Here is a 25,077-nt window from a genome sequence, read left to right on the forward strand (position 1 = left end):
TTTGGATCAATGTCTGTGTGCTGAGCTGCACCTTGACTTAGAAGGCAGGATGGCTGTGGAGTTACGGAGAGCTGCCTTTTCTAGAAGCTTCTCCTGTCCAGCGGGAAAACCCCAACAGCTCTACTCGGATCTGCCTTCTGCAGAGCAGGGGACCGGCCTTTCTTAAGGGGTAAGGGTGATCGTATGGAGGAGCCTTAGACTTGCAGGTATAAAACCTCATTCCCCTAGCTGTGTGCTTTGAACTAATCACTTAGCTTCTTGGACCCTCAGTTTCTGTGTCTGTAAAATGGGGATTAAGAACATCTCCCAGACAGTTTTGAAGTTTAAATGACATACTGGATCTTGATATATTGATATACTGTAAACCACAAGAGAATTATATAGTATTATTCCAGGATCCAGCATTGTTTGAATTCCTCCTTTGTGTCAAGCAACTGGGTGAGTTCCAAAGGTCTATTCAATATGTTTTCTTTCCCTAGGGAACTCACAGTATCACAGGAGATGGACAGCTCCGTAAAAGGATAATCATGATGTGTGAGGAGTGTGGTCGTTGGGGCATGTCTAAAATGCTGGAGTAGCAGTGTGCCTTTTTTAAAACTGAAATTAAAAAAATTTTTTTTGAGATGGAGTCTTGCTGCATTGCCCAGGCTGGGGTGCAATGGCGCGATCTTGGCTCACTGCAATCTCCTCTACCTCCTGGATTCAAGCGATTCTCCTATCTCAGTCTCCTGAGTAGCTGGGATTACAGGCATGCACCACCATGCCCAGCTAATTTTTGTATTTTTAGTAGAGACCGGGTTTTATTTACCATGTTGGCCAGGCTGGTCTTGAACTCCTGACCTCAGGTAATCCACTCGCCTCGGCCTCTCAAAGTTCTGGGGTTACAGGCGTGAGCCATTGCTCCCAGCCTTAAAATTAAAATTAAAAAATATTTTAGAGGTGCGATATCACTGTGTTGCTCAGGCTGGTCTTGAACTTTTGGGCCTGAGCAATCCTCCTGCCTTGGCCTCCCAAAGTGCCAGGATTACAGGCATGAGCCACTGTGCCAGCTAGCAATGTGGTTTTTATTGTATGATCTTGTGCTTGCTCCTCCATTCTCCACGCAGCAGACACACAACTCTCATCATGGTTGGAATCAGTAAAGCCGTCTCAAGGCTCGCTGTGCTGTGGGATCCCGCTTGTATTTGTTTATGTGGCTCATCAGGCCCTGTGTGGTTGAGCTCTGGGCAGTCTTTCCAGGCACACCGTCTGCTTGTTCATCACAAAACCACCCTCCGTCCCCTTCGGACTTCACACATGCCCTTGCTTGTGCCTGGGCGTGCTCTCCAACTTCGCCTCTCCAGGAAGCTTTCTCTCCCATGCTCGCAACATGGCTGTCTCTCCCCACAGACCCAGGGCACTGTGATGGCAAGGGCTGCCGATGAGTGCCACCAGCCAGAGTAGGGCATGGCTTGTCTCTCCTCCCAGGGCCATGTTTTTGGCATTTTTTTTTTCCTTTAAAACAAAAAGATATATATATATCTTTTTTTTTTTTTTTTTTTTTTTGAGACTGGATCTCACTCTGTCACCCAGGCTGGGGTGCAGTGGCACGATCATAGCACCCTGCAACCTCTGCTTCCCCAGCTCAGACAATCCTCCCGCCTCAGTCTCGTGAGTAACTGGGACTACAGGGGCGTATCACCACACCTGGCTAATTTTTGTATTTTTTTAGAGACGAGGTTTTGCCATGTTTCTCAGGCTGCTCTCGAACTCCTGGCCCCAAGCAATCTGCCTTCCTTAGCCTCCCAAAGTGTTGGGATTACCGGTGTGGGCCACTGCTCCTGGCCAACTGTTAATTTTTTTTTTTTTTTAGAGACAGTCTCACTCTGTCACTTAGGCTGGAGTACAGTGGTTCAATCATGGCTCAATGCAGCCTCAACCTCTTGGGCCCAAGCGATCCTCTTGCCTCAGCCTCCCGAGTAGCTGAGACTATAGGTGTGCATCACCATGCTGGGCTAATTTTTATTTTTTGTAGAGACAGTGTTGTTGCCCAGGCTAGTCTGGAACTCCTGGGCTCAAATGATCCTCCTGCCTTGGCCCTGCAAAGTTCTGGGATTACAGGTGTCAGCCACCATGCCTGGCCTCTTCTGGCAATTTCTATTCTGGCTCTTGGTGGTTCCTGATTGCCCTTCTTTGAGCTGTTTTATTGTAAAGGGAAAAGGGTGGTAGGGCTAGTGGTTAGGAGTGGGGGCAAGGATCATCCTTGGACATAGAGAGTGTTGGCAGACACTTTGGGAGGCCTAGGTGGGTGGATCACTTGAGGTCAGGAGTTTTAGACCAGCCTGGCCAACATGGTGAAACCCTGTCTCTACTAAAAATACAAAAATTAGCAGGGCATGGTGGCGCACGCCTGTAATCCCAGCCACTCAGGAGGCTGAGGCAGGAGAATCGCTTGAACCTGGGAGGTGGAGGTTGCAGTGAGCCAAGATTGTGCCACTGCATTCCAGCCTGGGTGACAGAGGGAGACTATGAAAAAAAAAAAACAAAAAACCCAAAACAAACAAACAAACACAAAAACACCAGTGTTAAGGTCTTTTCAGCCTTGTGGGGCCGTAAATCTCTCTTTCTATCCACTTGGAGCCTTCTGTGTGCAAGGCTCCATGTGAGGCACTGGGGAGGTCAAGGTGACACGCATGGAAAGCTGGGATCCAGGCCAGAGCCTGTCTAGGGGTCAGTGCTGAAGGAGGGGTGATATCCAGCCTGAAGGACTTGGACATCTTCAGGAGGAAGTGACAGTTTATTTGAACCTTGAAGGTTAGGTGAGCTGGGAAGAAAAGGAAGGGCATTTCAGGTAGAGGTGACAGCAGGAGGAGAGCCTGGAGCACCTACTAGGAATGGTAGAGGTGGTTTGGCTGGAGTTCAGAGAGCACAGAGCCACACCTGCAGAGGGTAGGTGCCTTGGCAGTGGGGAGGCATTGCAAGGCTTTGGGCAGAGGCATGACTTGATTAGGGTTGCACTTTAAGAGTCTGATGCCGCAGTGGTGTAGAAGATGGGTTGGAAGGAAGAGACCGAAGATAAACTGTTACAGTGGATGATCATCAGCAATCCAGGCACATAGAGCAGCAGAAAGAGTGGATGGTGAAACAGAAGAACCTTTCTCGGTGGACTCCACAGGGACAGTGCCATCAGGACAGGTGTCTAGCCCAATTCTAGGCACCTAGCTGGTGCCCAGTGCATACTTTTTTGGGAGAATAAATGCGAAGATACCATGAAGGACGAACAATTAGTGATAGCCAGTGACAACCCAGGGTGCCTAAGGTTAGGAGCCTGGGCAGCTTGAGGAGAAAGGGAAACCCAGGAAGAGGAGCAGGTTGGGTCAGGCCTGGTGAAGGGTGGGAGTAGCTTGACTCAGAGGTACAAGGCCCATGGCCTGGCACACGGGCCCAGCACATGGGTATGGGAGCCCAGGGGCTGTCTCCATACATTGAGGCTGGGTTTAAGGTTTCTGTGCTCTGGCCTGCCACCCTGTGTTCTCAGAAGGGTCCTAGCCCTTTGGCCGCCATTTCTGCCTTTCTAGAAGTCTTGCCCATGGACACCTGCCAGTACTACTGTCTCATGTTAATAATAATAGCTGATGCTTATTGAGCACTTACTATGTTCTAAGTGCTTCTGTCTCATTTGAACTTGTCCTATATGTTAGGTCCTATCTATCATCTCAGTTTTTCAGTTGAGGAAACTGAAATTCACACAGCTGTTAAGCTCTGAGGCTAGGATTGAACCCAGTTGGCTGGCTCCAGAGCCCTTGTTCGTAGCCTCTCTGTCATTCCCATCCCAGTGAGAGTGAGCCAGCCAATTCTCACAGAGAGAAGGAGGGCTTGAGGTGTTCCTGATACTGGAGGAAAACTGCCTCCATCAAGTACTTGGAGGTTGAAGGGCAGCTTCCATGTCATATTTGAGGGTTGGAAAGGATCTTAGAGATATCGGGTTCATTTTACAGGCCAGGAACTAGGGCTCAGAGCATTTGCAAGCCTGTTCTGGGTGACATGGTTGACAGCAGTTGAATGACCTTCCGCCATGTGATGTGCCAGCGTGTGTGTTCCTGTGCCTGTGGGAGCTGGCTATCTCGGCGGGTGGGTGCCTCACCTTGCCCTGTCCTCCCCCTCGACCTCACTCTCCTTCCTTCTCATCCCCCTCCAGATTGACAAGTATCTCTATGCCATGCGGCTCTCCGATGAAACTCTCATAGATATCATGACTCGCTTCAGGAAGGAGATGAAGAATGGCCTCTCCCGGGATTTTAATCCAACAGCCATAGTCAAGATGTTGCCAACATTCGTAAGGTCAATTCCTGATGGCTCTGGTAAGTCTCTCACCCAGAGATTGAACCCTGAGGGCTAAATGTTCTGTGAAATCTTCCTTCTCACTTCATTTGTTCATACATTTGCTCATTCATTCACCATTCCATCAATCTGCTCTCCCATCCATCCATCCATCCATCCATCCGCTGATCCATCCATCGATCCATCCATCCAATATGTGTCTACTGAGTATCTACCTTATGCCAGGAGGTGGGGATACCATGGTTGGGCAAGGCTGACCTGCTGTCATTGACTTTACTGTCTAGTGGCTTGTGATACTTTAGAAAGTGTAGTGTTTATGGGTCTTGCAGATGCTGTGTGGGTTGCTCTTATGTCTTCAGAACATGAAGAACTCCAGAACAAATGAAGGGTTCATTTTAGGGAAATCTCTCCATCAGGGAATCAAAGCTTCCCTCTCTTCTTACCCCAGATAATAGCAATCCTAATGGACAGGTGGGTCTCAGACTTAGAGACAGAGATTCCAGACCCCCTTTGGACAGCTTTCACAGATGCAGAATTGAGGCAGCCCCCAAAACAAAGAAATACAGAGGGGAGGTGGAATTGAAAGAAAAATTGTATCCTTTCACTCTGCATCCTGTGGCTCATACTCTGCAGTGGGGCATTGGGAGAGGGCCCCCGAGGATTATCTGTTTCTCCTCCCCAGAGGAGTGGCATCAGCCCCTGCACCTGGCTGAGTGGAGACTGGGAGGTCACAGCCTGGCCTGCTCAGTGGAAGCTGTTCTTCCTGGCGGACCCGCAGTTACTAGTTTGCGGAGGTGAATGCTGTGCTTGCTCCAGCGTGGCGCCCTCACAGGAATCCCCTGTTAGCTGTGTTCTGTGCTCTAGGGTGGGGCTCACCTGCTCTAGGCAGCAGAGGGAGGGAGAGCAGGAGGAAGTCAGGTTTCCCTTGGGGTTGTGAGTACAGGACCAATGAGTACAGCCTTCACACACCCCTGCGATTTCTTCCCCGCTCTCAAGGCTCTTATTTAAAGGAGTGATTTGGGGCATCTTGTATGCAGCCTGCAAAATGGACGCCAGGAAACTGCAGCTATTGCAGCTGATGTTCTTGAAAGATGGGCAAGTGGGAGTAGACTGGTTGCAGCAGGAAAAGACCTCTGCTGTCTGCCTGCAGTCATCCTGAATGAGATTTGGATGCTGATAAAGAGGCCGTGTGCTGTTCACTGTGGCCATGGGTGGAGTTACTTCATGCTCACATATTAGCATGTATATCTCTGATGTAAGCCTACTCCACCTCCACCCTTTTGTTTAGGTGTTGATTACTAGCACCTGCTTCTAGCGTTTTAAGAACTACTGAAGAGATTCTGGCCATCAGAGTGAATAGACTGTGGTCTACCCTGGGTATGTTCTTTTGTCTCTGGCTGGAGAAGAAAGAACTTTATATATAGTTCACTCTTGCTTTTTCCCAGGCATGGATGTCACCAACAGCCAGGAGCTGTAGAACCTTTCCAGGATGAGGAGAGCTCTGTAGCAGAGGCATGGCTCTGACTGCTTCCAGCTGAGAGAAGAGGAAGGGGGGGGGGAGGGGAGGGGGTATGGGCAGCGCCCAGGAGAGCACCTGCTTTGGCTTTGCTTGGGAGAGCTCAGAAGGATACCTGATCCCCGCGAGTTACCTGACCCTGTGTGACTGGCTCAGGGCAGACACAGGGGAGGAGACACTTTGCCTCCTTCCCACTGAGCCCTGCTCTCAAGCCAGCTGTGTCCTGAGGACCTATGTCAGCAGGGGTGCTCTCCCTCTCTCCTTCACAAACCGTTTCCAGGATTGAGAGTCTCAAAGTGTGATCCAAGTGCAATAGAAATCCAGCCATTTGCCATATTGGCTACTCCTCCAAACAAGGCTTAGAACTCATACTCCTTTGTGAAATGTGTTTTTCACCCCCTTTTAGAGATTCATAGAAACAGCACCCCCCATTCCAAATATTTATGGGTGGGTTCAGTTCATGTGCCCCAGAGCCCACACTTCGCTTGGAATGGTCCCTACAGCCCCGCAAAGACATTGCTGTTGATGCTAAGGACTTGGATACCCAACCCCCAGTCCGCTCCCTGCCCCTTCGTGTTGTGCCGGGCTTCTGTCTTCACCTCCCCCTGCCTCTTGGCTCCTTTATCATCCAAGAATCAGGAGATCCCTGGAGTAATCAGAATCTGGGTCTCCTTAATAGTAAATCCATAGTGCTGTTCCCTTTTTGAAATGTTAATCACTGCTTCAACTGTAGTAATTAGTGACAGAATTAGTGGTAATCCCAAACCACGGAGGGATAAATTGGCGCTCACCATGGAGAAATGCCTAAGTGGTGATGTGATTTCCAAGGCAAAGGAAGGAAACAAGCCTTTCCTTTGTTGCTGACCTTGACCCTGGTTGACTAGACACAGAGTTTTGGAACTCAACTGACTTTACAGAGGCATTTCTGAAAACATATCTGATACATACATTCTGATACCTATCAGCCCATTTTTAATTAGTTTCTTTGTCTTTTGGACATTTTTTTTTATGGGCAGTGAGGTTTTTGTTTTTGATATTTTGTAGAGATAGGGTTTTGCCATGTTGCCCAGACTGGTCTTGAACTTCTAGGCTCAGGCGATCCTCCCACCTCCCAAAGTGTTGGGATTACAGGCGTGAGCCACCACACCTGGCCTGTTTTTATTTTTATTTTTTAGTTGCTCTTCAGTAATCTGTACATCATTTAAAAAAACCCTAAAACCTAAAGTGGCTTTTCGCTGCTGCATATCATTTTTGAGGTAGTGGATGAATGAATAATAAAGAAGGAAAATATTGAAACCTTTTAACATTGGTGATTTGGCTAAATAGAATTCCCTCTTCAAAGCTACTGTAGGGAGCAAGGGAAAACGTCCCCTTTGCCCTCTGAATGTTGGCTGAAAAATCAGCTCACAAAAGGCAGATTAATAGGAGAAAGGGCATACACATTTATTAACATGCATGTGGGAGAATCACAGACTGATTACTCAAGTATCCCGGTGGTGCCCAGATACTTAAATTTCCTCTTTTGTTTTTTTTTTTTTTTTTTTTTGAGATGGAGTCTTACTCTGTTGCCCAGGCTGGAGTGCAGTGGCATGATCTCGGCTCACTGCAACCAACCTCTGCCTCTCAGGTTCAAGCGATCCTCCTGCCTCAGCCCCCCTAAGTAGCTGGGATTATAGGCACCTGCCACCATGCCCAGCTAATTTTTGTATTTTTAGTAGAGACAGGGTTTTGCCATGTTGGCCAGGCTGGTCTCAAACTCCTGACCTCAGGTGATCCACCCGCCTTGGCCTCCCAAAGTGCTGGGATTACAAGTGTGAGCCACTGCGCCCAGCCACACATTTCCTCTTTTCAGAGGGGAGGCAGGAGACAGGGAACAGTAAATGATTACTAGGGAGAATGAAGGCATCAGGGAACAGAGATTAACCAGTACCGGTTCTCTTTGGAAACTGAATAGGAGACAGATTTTTTTTTTTTTTTTTTTTGAGACAGAGTCTCGCTCTGTCGCCCAGGTTGCAGTGCAATGGCATAATCTTGGCTCACTGCAACCTCCGCCTCCCGGGTTCAAGCAATTCTCCTGCTTCAACTTCCTGAGTAGCTGGGATTACAAGTGCGCACCACCACGCTGGGCTAATTTTTGTATTTTTAGTAGAGACGAGGTTTCACCATGTTGGTCAGGCTGGTCTCAAACTCCTGACCTTGTGATCTGCCCGCCTTGGCCCCTCAAAGTGCTGGGATTACAGGCGTGAGCCACCACGCCCGGCTTAGGAACAGGCATCTTTAAAAAGGTCCATTCAGGTGTGGTCAGATTCTTCAGTCTTCTTTTCTGCAATAGATAATGAGATAACAGGGAGGGTAAGGATAAAGTTCTCCTTGGAGGGTCTGTGTGGTCTTTATGTAGATAGGAGAAAAGCATTTTCCAGCATCTGTTGATCTTTAAGGGCCTTTAGTTCAAAATACTCATTATACCAGGGAGCCATATTTGGGGTGAAATATTTTGGTTTTCCTTACTACCCAGTCTCTTGGGAATTGCTGTCGTTTTGTGCCCAGCCTCCCCCATTCGTGAAGTGTCCCTTTTTTCTCCTTTTCTCATTTATCCCTAAGGATATTGTAAGCACTAATTAGAGTGTAAGCTTTTGGAGGCTAAATAGGAATCGATATTTCTTGGTTTCGGCTTCATTGTTCCTAGCACAGTCTTTACCCCAAGGAGTTTTTACCCAAAGGAGAAGTAAAAAAAAAAAAATTTGCTAGAAGCTTGGATGTGCCATTATCTTTTTTCATGCAAAGCAGAGCCATTTACAGTGTAGTCACGGTTATTTTGGGGCCCTAAATATTCATACTACTGTTTTCCAGTCAACGGAAGGAAAATATTTACCTTCTCTTCTTGTAGCATTTGGGTGGTCTCAGTTTTCTTATATGGAAAGATTGTTGGGTTATCTCAAGTATTCTCTCTATCTGTGAAACCTCCTGAGTGTCTCGTGTTCCCATCATGCAGCTGGATTGTAGATGGGCAGGAATGCCTGTGTATCTCATGTACAGAATTAATTCATTGAGGCTGGGCACGGTGGCTCATGCCTGTAATCCCAGCACTTTGGGAGGCCGAGGCAGGCGGATCACCTGAGGTCAGGAGTTGGAGACTGGCCTGGCCAATATGGTGAAGCCCCGTCTCTACTAAAAATACAAAAATTAGCTGGGCGTGGTGGCCAGTGCCTGTAATCCCAGCTACCTGGGAGGCTGAGGCACGAGATCACGCCACTGCACTCCAGCCTGGGCAACAGACACTCCGTCTCAAAAAAAAAGAATCAATTCATTGAGCTGGACTCAGGCAGGCATTTCTTGCAGGCAGCGTTTTTGCTTGCCCTGTATTCCAGCACAGGCTGGTACTTGAGACACATCTGTCCTGTGTTTGTTTTCCATTATTTGCTGGTAATAATGGCTGTCATTAGAAAGTGGAGAATTGCCAGTAGCCCTTCGGATGTTTTGTTTAATGAGCCTTCTCTTGAGTGGTTCTCCTGGCTTCAGTGGAAATGGGAAATGTGAGGAAAGGTCAAAAGTAGGAGGCCCCAGTAGCAGGAAGCAACGTTTGAGACCAAAGATAGAAAGAGGAAGTCGGGAGGAAACCTATTACTGCAGAAAGAGGCTGAGCTTGTAGCCAAAGAGAAAAGGAAATAAAAATCCAGAACACTGAATCAGTCTCTGGGTTTGCCACTCCCAACCTGTGTGACTTTGGAGAAGCCACTTAACTTCTGAGCCTCCATTTCCTCGTGTGTAAAATGGCCACGGTAATCCTTGCCCCACCCGCCTCACCAGGCTATCATCAGGATCAAATGAGAGTCTTTGGAAACTGCAAACCACTATGAGTTACGGTGGGTCATCGTCATCCTCATCAGTCTTGTGATATAATAACTGGCTTTGTAAGAATTCCTTGGGAGAGTCTTTCCAAACCAATGGAGCCAGTCCAAGGACCCCACCCAGCAGGCCCGAATGTGTAAGCCGAGCCCCTGCAGGAAGGATGCAGAGTTTTTCAGGATTCGCTGGCATCTCTGTGATGTTACAGGGGAAGGAGGCAGAGAAAAGGGGCAAGCCAAGCAGGCTGTCTCACCCCCAACCCCTGAGCTAGCCACACAAAACGTGGGTGAGACCGCAGGCCACAGCTCCAGTCCCTCTGCAAGGGGCTGCCTGGACACGACAGCTCTGAATCAGGGAGCCAACCCGAGGTAAAAGGGACTGATAGGTCCCTTTTGTTATGGAGGGCAAGTGGGTATTTGGGGGATTCATTTCCTGACAAAGAATATTGAGCTTGGAAGCCTTCTGATTGTAGCTGAAAGAAATCTAACTCAAATTTGTTTAAGAAAAAAGAGAATTCTAGTTTCTTATAACTGGAAAGTCTCGCTGTGAGTTGACTTCTGTATCTAGGGATTCATCTGTCTCTTACTAGTTCAGTCAGCTCCTTTCCTGTGTGTTGGCTTCATTCATAGGCCATCTCTCCTCTTACAGTGGCGGGGACGGCCCCTGCAGTCCTAGGCTGACCCCTCGCATTATAGCCAGCGATCTCTGTGCAAAGAGCAGGCCTTGCTCCCCATGGGACCTGTGATGGTCTTGGAGAGGGCTGTGATAGGCTGACTTGGGTCATGTGCCTATCCTGAACCAATCGCGATGGACAAGATGGGTGACTTGGGACGCCCCTGGATCCCATGCCTGGATCACACATTGGTACCCCTGCAGCTAGAGTGGGGATTCAGCCCCACGGAACCTCGTAGGTGAAAATGGGAGGGTAGTTATCTAAAGAGATGCTAGACATCCAGGAAAGTTTATCAGTTATCTTGTTGTCCTTAAGAGACATCATTCCTCAGTGTCTTTTGCCCAGCAGAGTATAGGACCTGCACTTTGGGAGGTCAAGGTGGGAGGATCACGAGATCAAGAGATCGAGACCATCCTGGCCAAAATGGTGAAACCTCGTCTCTGCTAAAAAATACAAAAATTAGCTGGGTGTGGTGGCACACACTTGTAGACCCAGCTACTCGGGAAGCTGAGGCAGGAGAATTGCTTGAACCTGGGAGGTGGAGGTTGCAGCGAACCAAGATTGCGCCATTGCACTCCAGCCCGGGCAACAGTGTGAGACTCCATCTCAAAAAAACAAACAAACAAAAACATGAAGTAAATAAATGTTTAGGTGAACATTAAAACAGCAAATTAATTAAGTAAAATATTAAAATAAGAAGTACCGATCATTTCATCTCAGTGTGGTATTTGCTTTTGTACCCCTTTTTCCTCTATGCACAAGTGGTTTATAGTTGTTTATCCGACTGAGCTTTCACTGTCTTCATTAGAGAATGAAGCAAAATAAAACCAAAGCTGGCCGGGCGCGGTGGCTCACGCCTGTAATCCCAGCACTTTGGGAGGCTGAGGCAGGCGGATCACGAGGTCAGGAGATCGAGACCATCCTGGCTAACACGGTGAAACCCCGTCTCTACTAAAAAAAAAAAAAAAAAAAAAAAATACAAAAAATTAGCCAGGTGTGGTGGCAGGCACCTGTAGTCCCAGCTACTCGAGAGGCTGAGGCAGGAGAATGGCATGAACCTGGGAAGTGGAGCTTGCAGTGAGCCACGATCACGCCACTGCACTCCAGCCTGGGCGACAGAGCGAGACTCCATCTCAAAAAAAATAAAAAAAATAAAAATAAATAAATAAAACCAAAGCTAGGCCAGGCACGGTGGCTCACGCCTGTAATCCCGGCACTTTGGGAAGCCAAGGCGGGTGGATCACCTGAGGTCAGGAGTTCGAGACCAGCCTGGCCAACGTGGTGAAACCTTGTCTCTACTAAAAATACAAAAAATGAGCTGGGCGTGGTGGTGGGCGCCTGTAATCCCAGCTACTTGGGAGGCTGAGACAGGAGAATTGCTTGAACCTGGAAGGCGGAGGTTGCAGTGAGCCGAGATCGCGCCATTGCCATCCAGCCTGGGCAACAAGACTGAGACTCCGTCTCAAAAACAAAAACAAAAAAACAAAACAAAACAAAAAAACCCAAAGCTATAAGGAATCATGGAAGTTGAAGAGCCCCAGAAAAGAAGTGTAGCCACTCCTGATGTGCTGAAGTCTCTCTCTGGCCCCCTCTTTCCTTGGGGATCCTTGTCCCTGAGTTCTGTCCAGGAGGCAGTTTTCATGGTTATACATTATGGCTTCGGATTCAAATGCTGACTCTGCCACTTACTGGTTGTGCGTTTGGACAAGTTACCTGACCCCTCTTTACCTTTACTTGCTCATCTGTAGAATGGGCATCATGACAGTACTGACTTCATAGGGTTGCGAGGATTGAAAATAAAAGGATACATATAAGCACTTAGTGATTGGTACAGAAAGACTCAGTGAATGTTAGCTGATGGATGGTCAAATACAATGTTTCTGATATTCTAGTGACTCTCACCTATGAGGAGCCACTTCACACTGAATTCAATTTTTTCAATTTTTTTTTGAGACAGAGTCTTGCTCTGTTGCCCAGGCTGGAGTGCAGTGGCATGATCTCGGCTCACTACAACCTCCGCCTCCTGGGTTCAAGTGATTCTCCTGCCTCAGCCTCCTGAGTAGCTGGGATTACAGGCGACTGCCACTACACCCAGCCAATTTTTGTATTTTTAGTAGAGACAGAGTTTCTCCATGTTGGCCAGGCTGGTCTCGAACTCCTGACCTCAAGTCATCCACCTGCCTCAGCCTCCCAAAGTGCTGGGATTACAAACATGAGCCACTGCGCCCGGCCGAATTCGATTTTTTAACCTAGTGGTGGTGTAAAGTACTGTTGGAGTTAGGACTCCAATGCGAGCCCAAAGAAAATTCTATATTGATTTGAACAATGCCACAAAGTCAGGGTCAGAATTTCCACCAAATCTATGATACCTCCTTCCCAGCATTCTCCTTTGTTCTCTCTCTTTCCTTTGGACCACAAATAATTTAAAACCAGTGGCTTCATGTGATATATGCATACAATGGAATATAATCGGTTCATAAAAAGGAATGAGGTACTGACCCAGGCTACAGCATGGATGAGCTTTGAAAACCTCGTGCCAGATGAAAGAAGCCAGACACAAAGGACCTAATATTGTATGATTCCATTTATATGAAATGTCTGGAATAGGGGCATCTGTAGAGCAGAAAGTACATTAGTGGTTGCTGGGAGATAGGGAGGTTGGGAGGAAATGGTGAATGGTTATTAATGGGTATGGAATTTCTTTTGGGGTGATGAAAATTTTCTAAAATTAGATAGTGGTGATGGTTGCACAACTCTGTCAATATGCTGAAAACCACTGAATTTTTCACTTTAAAATGGGTAAAAATTGTATGCTGTGTTAATTATATCTCAATAAAACTGTTATTAAAAAAAACCAACCAATATGTGAAATAATAAGAAATACACATGTTGGTCTCTGCCCCTAGTCTCTAGCATTTAGCTTCTAAAACCCTTGTAATTTCTTGAGTGATACAGGTGCTAGGAGAATCTTTGATCGTGGTCCTGACGCAGAGCTCCTAAATCCCTTGGAATTTCCTGGGTGATAGGAGAGTGTCTTTTGTTCCTTGGTGGGCCCCTGGATAGCCTCAGGATGGGGGGCTTTGTTGCCAGGGGAACCAACCATGTGATCAGAGCGTTGCTGTCAGCCCCCATGCCACCTCCAGGGAGGGAGACAGCCCGAAAATAGAGCGAATAAACCAATGGTCGATGATTTAATCAATCACAACTGTATAATGGTGCTTCCACAAAAACCTAAAACAGGCCAGGTATGATGGCTCACGCCTGTAATCCCAGCATTTTGGGAGGCCCAGGTGGGTGGATCACTTGAGCCTAAGAGTTTGAGACTAGCTTGGGCAACATGGTGAAACCCTGTCACTACACAAAATACAAAAAAAGTTAGCCAGGTGTGGTGGCACATGCCGGTAGTTCCAGCTACTCGGGAGGTTGAGGTGGGAGGATCGCTTGGGCTCTGGAGGTTGAGGCTGCAGTAAGCCGTGATCACGCAACTGCACTGCACTCCAGCCTGGGTGACAGAGTGTGACCCTGACTCGAAGAACAAACAAACAAACAAACAAAACCAAAAAAAAAAAGCAAAAAGAAGAAAACATAGAATGATTGAGTTCTGGTAGCTTCTGTCTAGCTGAACACATGGAGGTTCCTGGGTCGCACATCTGGAGAGGGCATGGAAACTCCTGCCCTTTCTCCCATGCCGCTCCCATTGCATCTCTTCCATCCAGCTCTTCATCTGTATTTATTGTAATATCCTTTATAGTAAATATGTAAATGTAAGTGAAGTGTTTTTCTGGGTCTGTGAGCTGCCCTAGCAAACTAATGGAACCCAAGGAGGGGGTTGTAGGAACCCCGATTTATAGCCATCAGCCGGAAGCACAGGCCACAACCTGTGCTTGTGACTGGTGTCTGAAGTTGGGGGGAGGCAGCCTCGTGTGAACGTGCCCTCAAGCTGTGGGATATGATGCTATCTCCAGGTCGCTAGTGAAAGAATAGAATTGAATTAGAGAGCATGGAGCTGGTGTTCACTGGAGGATTCACTGCAGAATTACTTGCTTGGTGTGTGGGGAAAAACCCACATGCATCCAGGGTCGCAGGTGTGTTCTGTGCTGTGAGTAGAGAAAGGAAAAACATACTCTGGTTTTTCCTGTGTGTGTATCTCACATGATGGTGTAACTGCTTTGTCCTTAATAAACGGCAAGCAGGGGTGCTGTATTAGTCCATTTTCATACTGTTATAAAGAACTACCTAAGACTGGGTAATTTATAAGGAAAGAAGTTTAATTGACTCACAGTTCAGCGTGGCTGGGGAGGCCTCAGAAAACTTACAATCATGGTGGAAGGAGAAAATGCATCTTCCTCACAAGGCGACAGGAAGAAGTGCCGAGTGAAGGGGGAAGAGCTCCTTATAAAACCGTAAGATCTCATGAGAACCCACTCACTATCATGAGAACAGCGTGGGAGAACCACCTCCATGATTCAGTTACCTTCACCTGGTCTCTTTCTTGATATGTGGGCATTATGGGGGTTGCAACTCAAGATGAGATTTGGGTGGGGACACAAAGCCTAACCATATCAGGTGCCTTGAATGAATGAATGGACCACCAGTCCCTGTGACCAGGCAGCTACCTAGCATTTGCTGAGCTATCCTGGGTGCCAAGGACAGAGAATCCCAAGTTGTGGTCTTTCCCTCGAGGAACTTGAGAAAGAAGATAGGAACAGGCTGGGCGCAGTGGCTCACGCCTGTAATCCCAGCACTTTAGGAGGCGAAGGCAGGTGGATCACCTGTGGTCAGGAGTTTGAGACCAGCCTGACCAACATGGTGAAACCCCATCTCTACTACAAAATACAAAAATTAGCCAGGCATGATGGTGGGCACCTGTAATCCTAGTTACTCGGGAGGCTGAAGCAGGAGAATCACTTGAACCTGGGAGGCAGAGGTTGCAATGAGCCAAGATTATGCCATTGCACTCCAGCCTGGGCAACAGAGCAAGACTCCCTCCCAAAAAAAAAGATAGGAACAGTGACATTCAATGTGAGAATTCCTTGGTTTGTTATTTATTTATTTATACCTTCATTAATTCCACAAGTATTTGCTCAGTTTTTACCTACATTCCAACCACCATTGTAAGTTCCAGAAATATAGCAATGTGTCAGGGCTTATAGCTTGGTAGAATCAAATGCAAAGATAAGTCAGCTTTATTGTTAAAAACAGAAAGCAAACCTTATTTTGTGTTAAAAATCAAAAGCTCAAGGGACCCAGAATAGCCAAAGCAATCATGAAAAAGAAGAACAAAGTTGAAGGAATTTCACTGCCAATTTCAAAATTTTCAGCAAAGCAACAGTAATCGAGACATGGTGGTACTGGCATGAAGGTAGACATGTAGGCTAATGGAACAGAATAGAGAGTTCAGAAATAAATGCATACAGGCCGAGTGTGGTGGCTCATGCCTGTAATCCTAGCACTTTGGGAGGCTGAGGCTGGTGGATCACCTGAGGTCAGGAGTTCGAGACCAGCCTGGCCAACATGGTGAAACCCCCATCTCTACTAAAAATACAAAAAAATTAGCCAGATGTGGTGGCACACGCCTGTAATCCTAGCTACTTGGGAGGCTGCGGCACGAGAATTGCTTGAACCCGGGAGGTGGAGGTTGCAGTGAGCCGAGATCATGCCACTGCATTCCAGCCTGGGCAACAGAGTGAGACTTTGTCTCAAAAAAAAAAAAATAAATGCGTACATTACGGTCAATTGACTTTTGACAAGAATTCTAGGACTATTCAATGAGGGAAAGAATAGTCTTTTCAGCAAATGGTGCTGGGACACTGGATATCCACATGCAAAATAAGTTTGACCAACACCTCATACCATGTACAAAATTAACTTGAAATGGATCAAATACCTAAATGTGGGAGCTAAAACTAATAAAACTTTTAGAACGAAATACAGGTTTGAATCTTTGTGACCTTGGATTTGGCAATAGAGTCTTAGCTACAACTCCAAAAGCACAAACAATAAAAGAAAAAACAGACAAAATTGGACTTCATCAAAATTTAAAACTTGTCCAGGCATGGTGGCTCATGCCTATAATCCCAGCCCTTTGGGAGGCCAAGCAAGAGGATCACTTGAGCCAAGGCGTTTGGGACCAGCCTGGGCAACATAGTGAGACCTTGTCTCTACAAAAAATAAAAAATTAGCCAGGTGTGGTCGTATGCCTATAGTTCCAGCTACTTGGGAGGCTGAGGCTGGAGGATTTCTTGAATCCAGGAGGTCAAGGGTGCAGTGAGCCATGATTGCACCATTGTACTCTAGCCTGGGCAACAGAGCAAGACCCTGTCTCAAACACAACAACAACAAACATAAAAACATTTCTGCTTCAAAGGATACCATAAAAAAAAAAGAAAAGACAATCCACAGAATGGGAGAAAATATTTGCCAGTCGTATGTCTGATAAAGGATTTATATCTAGAACATAAAGAGAACTTTTACAACTCAACACATAAAAGACAAATGAGGTCGGGTGTGGTGGGTGGCTCATGCCTATGATCCCAACACTTTGGGAGGCCAAGGCAGGCGGATCATGAGGTCGGGAGTTCGAGACCAGCCTGGCCAACATAGTGAAACCCCGTCTCTACTAAAAATACAAAAATTAGTCAGGCGTGGTGGTGCATGCCTATAATCCCAGCTACTCAGGAGGCTGAGGCAGGAGAATCACCTGAACCCGGGAGGCAGAGGTTGCAGTGAGTTGAGATTGAGCCACTGCACTCCAACCTGGGCAACAGAGTGAGACTCCATCTCAAAGAAAAGAAAAGAAAAGTCAAGTGTTTAAAATGGGCAAAGGATCTGAATAGACATTTCTCCAAGTGGCCGATAAGCACATAGAAATGTAGTCAACACCATTAGTCATCAGAGAAATGCAAATTGATAAAGAAGTCAGACTGTAATAAGTGTTGATGAAGACATGGAGAACTGGAAACTTCATGCATTACTGGTAGGAATGTAAAATGGTGCAGCTGCTTTGAAGAATGGTGGTAATTCCTCGAAAAGTTAAACATGGGTTACCATTTGACAGTGATTCTAGTCCTCCGTGTATACCCAAGAGAAATGAAAACATGTCCACACAAAAACTTGGGCACAAATATTCGTAGTAGTGTTATTCGTAATAGCCAAAAGGTGGAAACAAACCAAATGTCTGTCAATAACAAATGAATAAATGAAATGTGTTATATCCATAGAGTGTAACAGTCAGCCATTTAAAAGGGATAAAGTCTCATATGCACTATAACATGATGAACCTTAAAAACATTTTGCTTTGTGAAATGAGCCAGTCATACAAGGTCATATACTGTATGATTTCTTTTCTTCTTTTTTTGAGACAGGGTCTCATTCTGTCGCCTAGGCTGGAGTGGCACGATCTCAGCTCACTGCAACCTCTGTCTCTTGGGCTCAAGAGATTCTCCTACCTCAGTCTCCAAGTAGCTGGGATTACAGGCTCACACCACCATGCCCATCTAATCTTTTTTTGTATTTTTGGTAGAGACAGGGGCTCGCCATGTTGCCCAGGTTGGTCTCAAACTCCTGAGCTCAAGCGATCCACCCACCTCAGCCTCCCAAAGTGCCGGGATTACAGGCATGAGCCACTGCGCCTGGCCACTGTATGATTTCATTGATATGAAATGTACAGAAGAGGTAAATCTATAACAACAGAAAATAGATTAGTGGTTGCCTAGGGCTGGAGAAGGATGAGGAGCTTGGGAGGTGATAGTTAAAGGGTATAGGGTTTCTTTTTGAAATAATGAAAATGTTATAAAATTGGCTGTGCTGATGGTTGCATAACTCCGAATATACTAAAAACCATTGAATTGTATACTTTAAATGGGTGAATTATATGGTATGTGAATTAAATTTCAATAATGCTGTTACATAAGATATAATGATAAAGATCTTTCCCTGCCTAGGAAAATGATATACCCCAAAGCAGTCTAGTATTTACTGCCATAGGATTGAGAGCTGGGTGGATCATGTGCTCTGGAAGGCAGGGGTGGCCGTCACCCCTGGTGTGATCGATATTAGGACAGTGGGGATGTCACCTTAGCATCACGAGTGAAACAGATCTTAACTGATTTTTCTGGGAGCATCGTGAGGGTAACTAATGAGATGAAGGGTAGAGAATGTTTGGCTGTGGCTTAATGGTTGGAACTTTGCCCATGGCTGCCTGCCTTTGCTGTCCGATGGTCTCGGCGTACAGTCTTGCTCTGCCCCCCTGAGGCCCACCCCAGTGCTGCACATGTCGCTCCCGAGGGAGGTAACCATAGCAGGCCAGTACTTTGGCCACTGGTACTTTTATGTGACCAAGAGGGACTTCTGTTAAAAGCATCCTCTGGGTGGAAACAACCCAAGAGTCCATCGATAGGTGAAAGGATAAATAAAATGTAGTGGATCCATACAATGGAATATTATTCAGTCTTAAAAAGGAATGAGGCTGGGCGTGGTGGCTCACGCCTGTAATCCCAGCACCCTGGGAGGCCAAGGCGGGTAGATCACCTGAGGTCAGGAGTTTGAGACCAGCCTGGCCAACATAGTGAAGCCCTGTCTGTATTAAAAATAAAAAAAATTAGCCAGGCATGCTGGCAGATGCCTGTAATCCCAGCTACTCGGGAAGCTGAGGCAGGAGAATCACTTGACCCTGAGAGGCGGAGGTTGCAGTGAGCTGAGATTATGCCTCTGCATTCCAGCCTAGGCAACAAGAGCGAAGCTCTGTCTCAAAAAAAAAAAAAAAAAAAAAGAATGAAATTCTGTTGGGGGCAGGGTGGCTCATACCTGCCTGTAGTCCCAGTTATTTGAGAGGCTGAAGTGGGAGGATCTTGGGAGCCCAGGAGCTTGAGACTGCAGTGAGCTTTGATCACACCACTGTACTCTAGCCCAGGTGACAGAGCAAGACCTTGTCTCTATTAATTAAAAAAAAAAGAGTAAATTTCTTAAAATATGGATGAACCTTGAAAACGTTATGCTAAGAGGAATAAGCTGGTCACAAAAAGACCAGCTTATTCTTCTTGTAGGAAATATCCAGAATAGACAAGTTCATAGAGACAGAGAGTAGAATCGTGGATGCTGGGGACTGAGAGTGAGGGGAAATGGAAGTTATTGCTTAATGGTTATAGAGTTTGTGTTGGGGTGATGAAAAAGTTTTGAAAATAGTGGTGATGGTTGCACAACATTGTGAATGTACTTAATGCTACTGAATTGTACACCTGAAAATGGTTGCGGTAGTAAATTTTATGCTATGTGTATTTTACGACAATAATAAAACACAACCCTGTGGAGTAAGCAGAGCCCTGGAATAATCGATGTCAGAGCTGACATGCAGAGACCCAAGGCACTGGGTGGACCTCAGATGTAGGGCTTTGTCTGAGTTGAAATGCTGTGTGATTTTTTATTTCTGCATAGCAGTGCTGTTTTTGAAATAGGTTAAGAAACCAGAGAAACATGGGGTGGGAATTTGTACTTAATTCAGTACTTCCATTCCCCTATAGTCAGAAGTAAGAGACTGGGATTGCTTGAAGCTATTTCTGTCTAAGGACTCTGGGGTAGGATAGGGTTTCTTTCGCCTACTCTGCGTATATGGCAGTGATTGGATGAAGTTTGCATGATTGCTGCTTTCTGGCTGATAACAGCATGTGGCAGGGGGAGGCAGACAGGGCCTACGCCCTGCCAGGAAGCGGGCATGGTATGTGGCTTCCCCTTAACATTTGAATCTGATGTGATACCTGTTGTCTCCCTAAACAGAAAAGGGAGATTTCATTGCCCTGGATCTTGGTGGGTCTTCCTTTCGAATTCTGCGGGTGCAAGTGAATCATGAGAAAAACCAGAATGTTCACATGGAGTCCGAGGTTTATGACACCCCAGAGAACATCGTGCACGGCAGTGGAAGCCAGGTGGGTCCCTGCTCCCTCCGGGTCACCCCGTCGGGCCAGCATCCCCTAGGTTACCTCCAGGAACCAGGCCTCAAAGCACTGGCATCCCAAGCCCCTGGAAGAGAGTTGCTGGAAAGAGTTCATCATAGATGCATATGTAAAAGGACTCCTGGGCAGAGGATGTGACAGCCTGCATGGGGGCTCTGCTTAAACAGAGGCCCTCTGTCTGGGTAAACTGGTGTAGTGGAAGTGGGCTGCTTAGACTAGCAGAGTCTGGGTTTGAGGAGGGAGGCCCCGCAGCTCTGCTGGGTGAATGCACTCATTCCCTGTGGATCCTGGGGTCAGTTCCCCACTGCAGGTTTAGCAGAGCCCTGGGTGAAAATGCCCCTTTCTTCTGGTCATTGGCCTCATCCACTTACTGGAGGCCCCGGCCTTGTAGGGTATGGCTGTGGCCTTGTCAGGCAGGAATGAGGGCTCACAGCTCTGGGCTATTTGGGGGCTTCTTGTTACCTGATTTAGAATAGCATTGCGCAAGCTCTTGGCACAGAAAGCAGAGGAAGCAAGGAAATCACGGTCCCCTTCTTTCACACTCTTGTTGGGGCTCCCCACACTGGGCCCCCAGGAAGGGCTGCCCTTCCTCCCTGCCCAAGGGGCTGTGGGCATGCCTAGGAAGGGCCTGTCCACCTGCCCCCCCTCCTCTCTGGGTGTGGGGAGTGGTGGGTCTGTAGCTCACTGAGGACCCTGTGATCAGGGCTCAGGCAGCCCACTGCAGGTTTTCAGTCATTTCTGGGTCCCTAAGCCCGTCGTGGGGCAGGGGTGCACTCCTCCTCTCTCCTGTAGACATTCTGGCTCCTCCAGTCTGGCTCGCCTCCTGAGTTGTGGCTGCTGTCCAGCATATGTACTCAGAGCTGGCCAAATGTTTGCTTTAAGGAGGGTGTGCTCACCGCAAGGTTCATGACTAAGATTTCCAGGGAACTCTTGTTCTGGGATGGACTTTGAGATGAGACCCAGGAGCCTTCTCCTCTTGACTCTACTGTGCTCTTAAGTTCTTGTGGGTGGGACCTGGAGTAAGCCACTAAGCCTTTTCTTTGTCCAAGAGACAAGGCCTAATCCTGGCTAACCTGCTCCCTGGGGTTTGGGTTCAGAACCCTTCAGATTATGTCACAGTGAGTGTCACAGGTGACACTGTCACTAGAGCAAGTGAGCCACTTTATAGTAGGCCACCAAAGCTGGGTGCATCACTACTGGATAGCCCTGCCCAAGGGCTCCCCTGCTACTCCTCCATTACTGGGCTGAAGAGACTGGCCCATCCATCTGGCCCCTACACAAAGGCTGCCAGCTGGTAGGTCTCTTGACCATGCCCAGTTGGCTGCTGCGTTGCTTCTCCTTGCAGGTGGCCAGCAGCCCATGGTTTGGCATCTTGTACTTTCTGTTTGGAACACACACTGGCCTATCACTCTGTTTCCCAAGGTCCTTGGGTTGAGCTACCTAAGCCTGGCGCATTCAACACTGAGACTCACCCTGTGCTGCAAACATTCCCTGTTTGTTTTACAAACATTCCCTGTGTGTTTTGGCTTGACCTTTTAGGAGCAAGGTTTGTTAATTAAGGGAGTACCCTCACCTTCTTACCACTGCCCTCTTCGTCTCTCCCAGCATCTATCCCCATCGTCCCCTCTTCTCAGTCCTAGAATCACTTTATTTCCTACTGTCTCTGTTTCTTCCTCTCCTTTTAAGCAGCCCGAAAAGAGGATGATGATGATAATGATGAGAATGATGATAATGTAGTACCATTATAGCAAATTCATTTTTTTTTTTTTTAATTTTTTGAGACGGAGTTTTACTCTTGTTGCCCAGGCTGGAGTGCAGTGGTGCGATCTCAGCTCACCTCAACCTCTGCCTCCCGGGTTCAAGCGATTCTCCTGCCTCAGCCTCCCGAGTAGCTGGAATTACAGGCATGCACCACCACACCTGGATAATTTTGTATTTTTCATAGAGTTGGGGTTTCTCCATGTTGGTCAGGCTGGTCTCGAACTGCCTGTTCAGGTGTGAGCCACCGTACCTGGCCCAGAGCACTTTTAAGCTTTAATAAATTCAGAAGCACAAATGGAACTTACTTAGTTGTGGGAATTTTGAATAGTAAATGTTTAAGTTTTTGTATTAGCCATCGTTTGCCATCTTTAATAAGAGTGACTGGGTCTTTATTTTTATTTTAAATTATTAAAAAATTTTTTTTTTTAAAAAATGGGGTCTTTCCAGGTTGCCCAGGCAGATCTCAAACTCCTGGACTCAAGCGATCCTCCCACTTTAGCCTCCCAAAGTGCTGGATTATAGATGTGAGCTACTGTGCCTGGCCATAGTCTGTGTATTTCTCAAATAAAGAGTGTGTTGTCAGGAAAGAAGAGAAAATAGTGTTTTTTTTAAAGGCACTAAAGCTTTGAGTTCAGAGCGGTTAGGTAACTTCTTTTCCTAGTTGATCGCAGACATAGCTTAGCCTAGGGCGGGTCGCTTCCTGCCTCTTTGGGCAGGCTTGTCACCCTGGATCACCAGCACTCCAGAAACGGCCTTTCCTTCTCAATGGAGCACTCTGGGGAGTTGTGTTTGGCCTGGATCCGGGAAGTGGTGACAGGTCCCATTCATGGGAATCCATTTCTGCAGGCTGAGTTCTCCCAGGCGCCTCTCTGCCCCTTCCTGAGGCAGCCTTCCCCCCACCCGGCCTTCTCTCCTGAGGCTGCAGGAGAGTCTGGAGCCTCCAAGTGCAGATGGCGTGGGGAGCGAGGACCAACTTAGTAATGAGTTTATATCAGTCTGCAATGTAGGTCGCAGGAAGCTTAGCCGGCTTCTCTGGGGAGGGTCATGTGTCATCTCAGCCTAAGATGCCAGCTGCTCTGCAGCCTGAGTAATAGTGACTCAGGGGTAGAAGGTCCTACATTAAAATTGACCAGGCCGGGCGCGGTGGCTCACGCTTGTAATCCCAGCACTTTGGGAGGCCGAGGCGGGCGGATCACGAGGTCAGGAGATCGAGACCACGGTGAAACCCCGTCTCTACTAAAATATATACAAAAAATTAGCCGGGCGCGGTGGCGGGCGCCTGTAGTCCCAGCTACTCGGAGGCTGAGGCAGGAGAATGGCGTGAACCCGGGAGGCGGAGCTTGCAGTGAGCCGAGATTGCGCCACTGCACTCCAGCCCGGGCGACACAGCGAGACCCTGTCTCAAAAAAAAAAAAAAAAAAAAAAAAAAAAAAAAAAAAAAAAAAAAATTGACCAGGTGTTCTTTTACTCTGGCAACAAGGTCCGACTTTAGGGCTAGCTTGGGGGGGATCTGGGGAAAGATGGGAACAGCAGTAATGACTTCTGGCCCCCTCACGAGGCCCTGCAAGTAAAGCCTTCAGGCAGATGGCCTTGTCTGGGAGTTCAGGCTGGGGCCACTTCATGTGACTATGGTTTGGCTCTCCCAAGGCAGCCTTCTTCTGGGTTCCAAAAAGCTCCATGGATGTGTCACTGCCATGTATAAGGGAGGTCTAGTGTCATGAGAGTCATGTGAAAGAGACAAGGGGTTAGCTAGACTGTGACATGGCTGCCAAAAGTGTATATATATATATGCTCAGGTTGGATTACTAGAGGCAGATAGATAACGAAGGGAGGTTCTTAGTTCTACTAACCACTCCTCTGGTTAGAACACACATAGAATGTTATCTTCTGTTCTGGTTATATTTTGAGACAGGGTCTCACTCTGCTGCCCAGGCTGGAGTGCAGTTGTATGATCATGGCTCACTGTAGCCTGGACCTCCTGGGCTCAGGGGATCGTCTCACCTCCGCCTCCCAAGTAGCTAGGACTATAGGCATGTGCCACCATGCCTGGCTAATTTTTAAGCTTTTTGTAGAGAGGAGGTCTCACTATGTTGCCCAGGCTGGTGTCAAACTCCTGGGCTCAAGTGATCCTCCTGCCTTGGCCTCCCAAAGTGTTGGGATTACAGACGTGAGCCACCATGCCTGGCCCTGGTTATATTTTAGAGATGAAGGGAATTATTAGAGAGATCCAAAAAGAAGATTACCTTAGAGGTGTTGAGCCTCTCCTCATGGGCAGTATTCATGTGGAAGCTAGGGAACCAGTGTTCCAGGCTCTTTCTAGCAGATTCCTAAGATATGTATATACCTAATAAGTCATAGATAACATGTTATAGCACAGGCAAGCTTAAGTTACAATGTGGTAGATAAATTGTGGTATATTCATACCAAGGAATACTGTGCGGCAATGAGAATGAACAGTTGGCAAAGACAACTCCGTGGATGACTGTCATCCACACAGTGTCGAGTGAAAGAACACAGATGCCAAAGAGCACACACGCTGTCATTTCCCTTTAGACACACCAGACAAACAGGCAGATATAATTGAGGGTGATAGACGTCGGGGTGGCTGGCAGTTGCCCTGGGGCTGGGTGGTAGCGCTAGTGACTGCAGGGGCAGAAGGGGGCGTCTTACAGGTGTTTGTCCATCTCGTGTTTCTCCATCTGGGTGCTGGTTACATGGATAGCTGCAGCTTGTGAGAATCCAGTGAACTCCGCATTTAGGATGTGTGTACTTTTTGGGGTAGGCATAAGACACTTCAGTAAAAAGTAACATCATTATAGTCTGAATTGTTAAGTCACTCCAGTGGGCTAGAGGCTGTGGCATTGCCCTCGGAGTTTCTGAAATTTTCAGAGAGTGTGGCTTCGGGCGGGGCGGGAAGGCCACTCCACCCGGTGGCTGGTGGAGATCCGTGACCTGTGTGTTATGAAGGCATAGCTGGTTTTCTGTTACTTTTCCATTTTTCTCACTACCCAGAT

At 47.3% G+C, this 25,077-nt stretch overlaps 1 protein-coding gene across 4 annotated transcripts in view; it reads left to right on the forward strand.

The window, feature by feature from the left end:
* The window catches only part of HK1 (hexokinase 1), a 114,510-nt gene that overhangs the window by 50,937 nt on the left and 38,496 nt on the right, over positions 1 to 25,077 (forward strand). For all 4 annotated transcript variants that reach the window (XM_055274533.1, XM_055274535.1, XM_055274534.2 and 1 more), the window contains 2 exons: positions 4,178 to 4,340; positions 20,127 to 20,275. In XM_055274533.1, coding sequence (XP_055130508.1) covers positions 4,178 to 4,340; positions 20,127 to 20,275 — 312 coding nt within the window. The remainder of the gene's footprint in view (positions 1 to 4,177; positions 4,341 to 20,126; positions 20,276 to 25,077) is intronic.

Source organism: Symphalangus syndactylus, chromosome 4 (assembly GCF_028878055.3).
Source record: "Symphalangus syndactylus isolate Jambi chromosome 4, NHGRI_mSymSyn1-v2.1_pri, whole genome shotgun sequence".
Lineage (NCBI taxonomy): Eukaryota > Metazoa > Chordata > Mammalia > Primates > Hylobatidae > Symphalangus > Symphalangus syndactylus.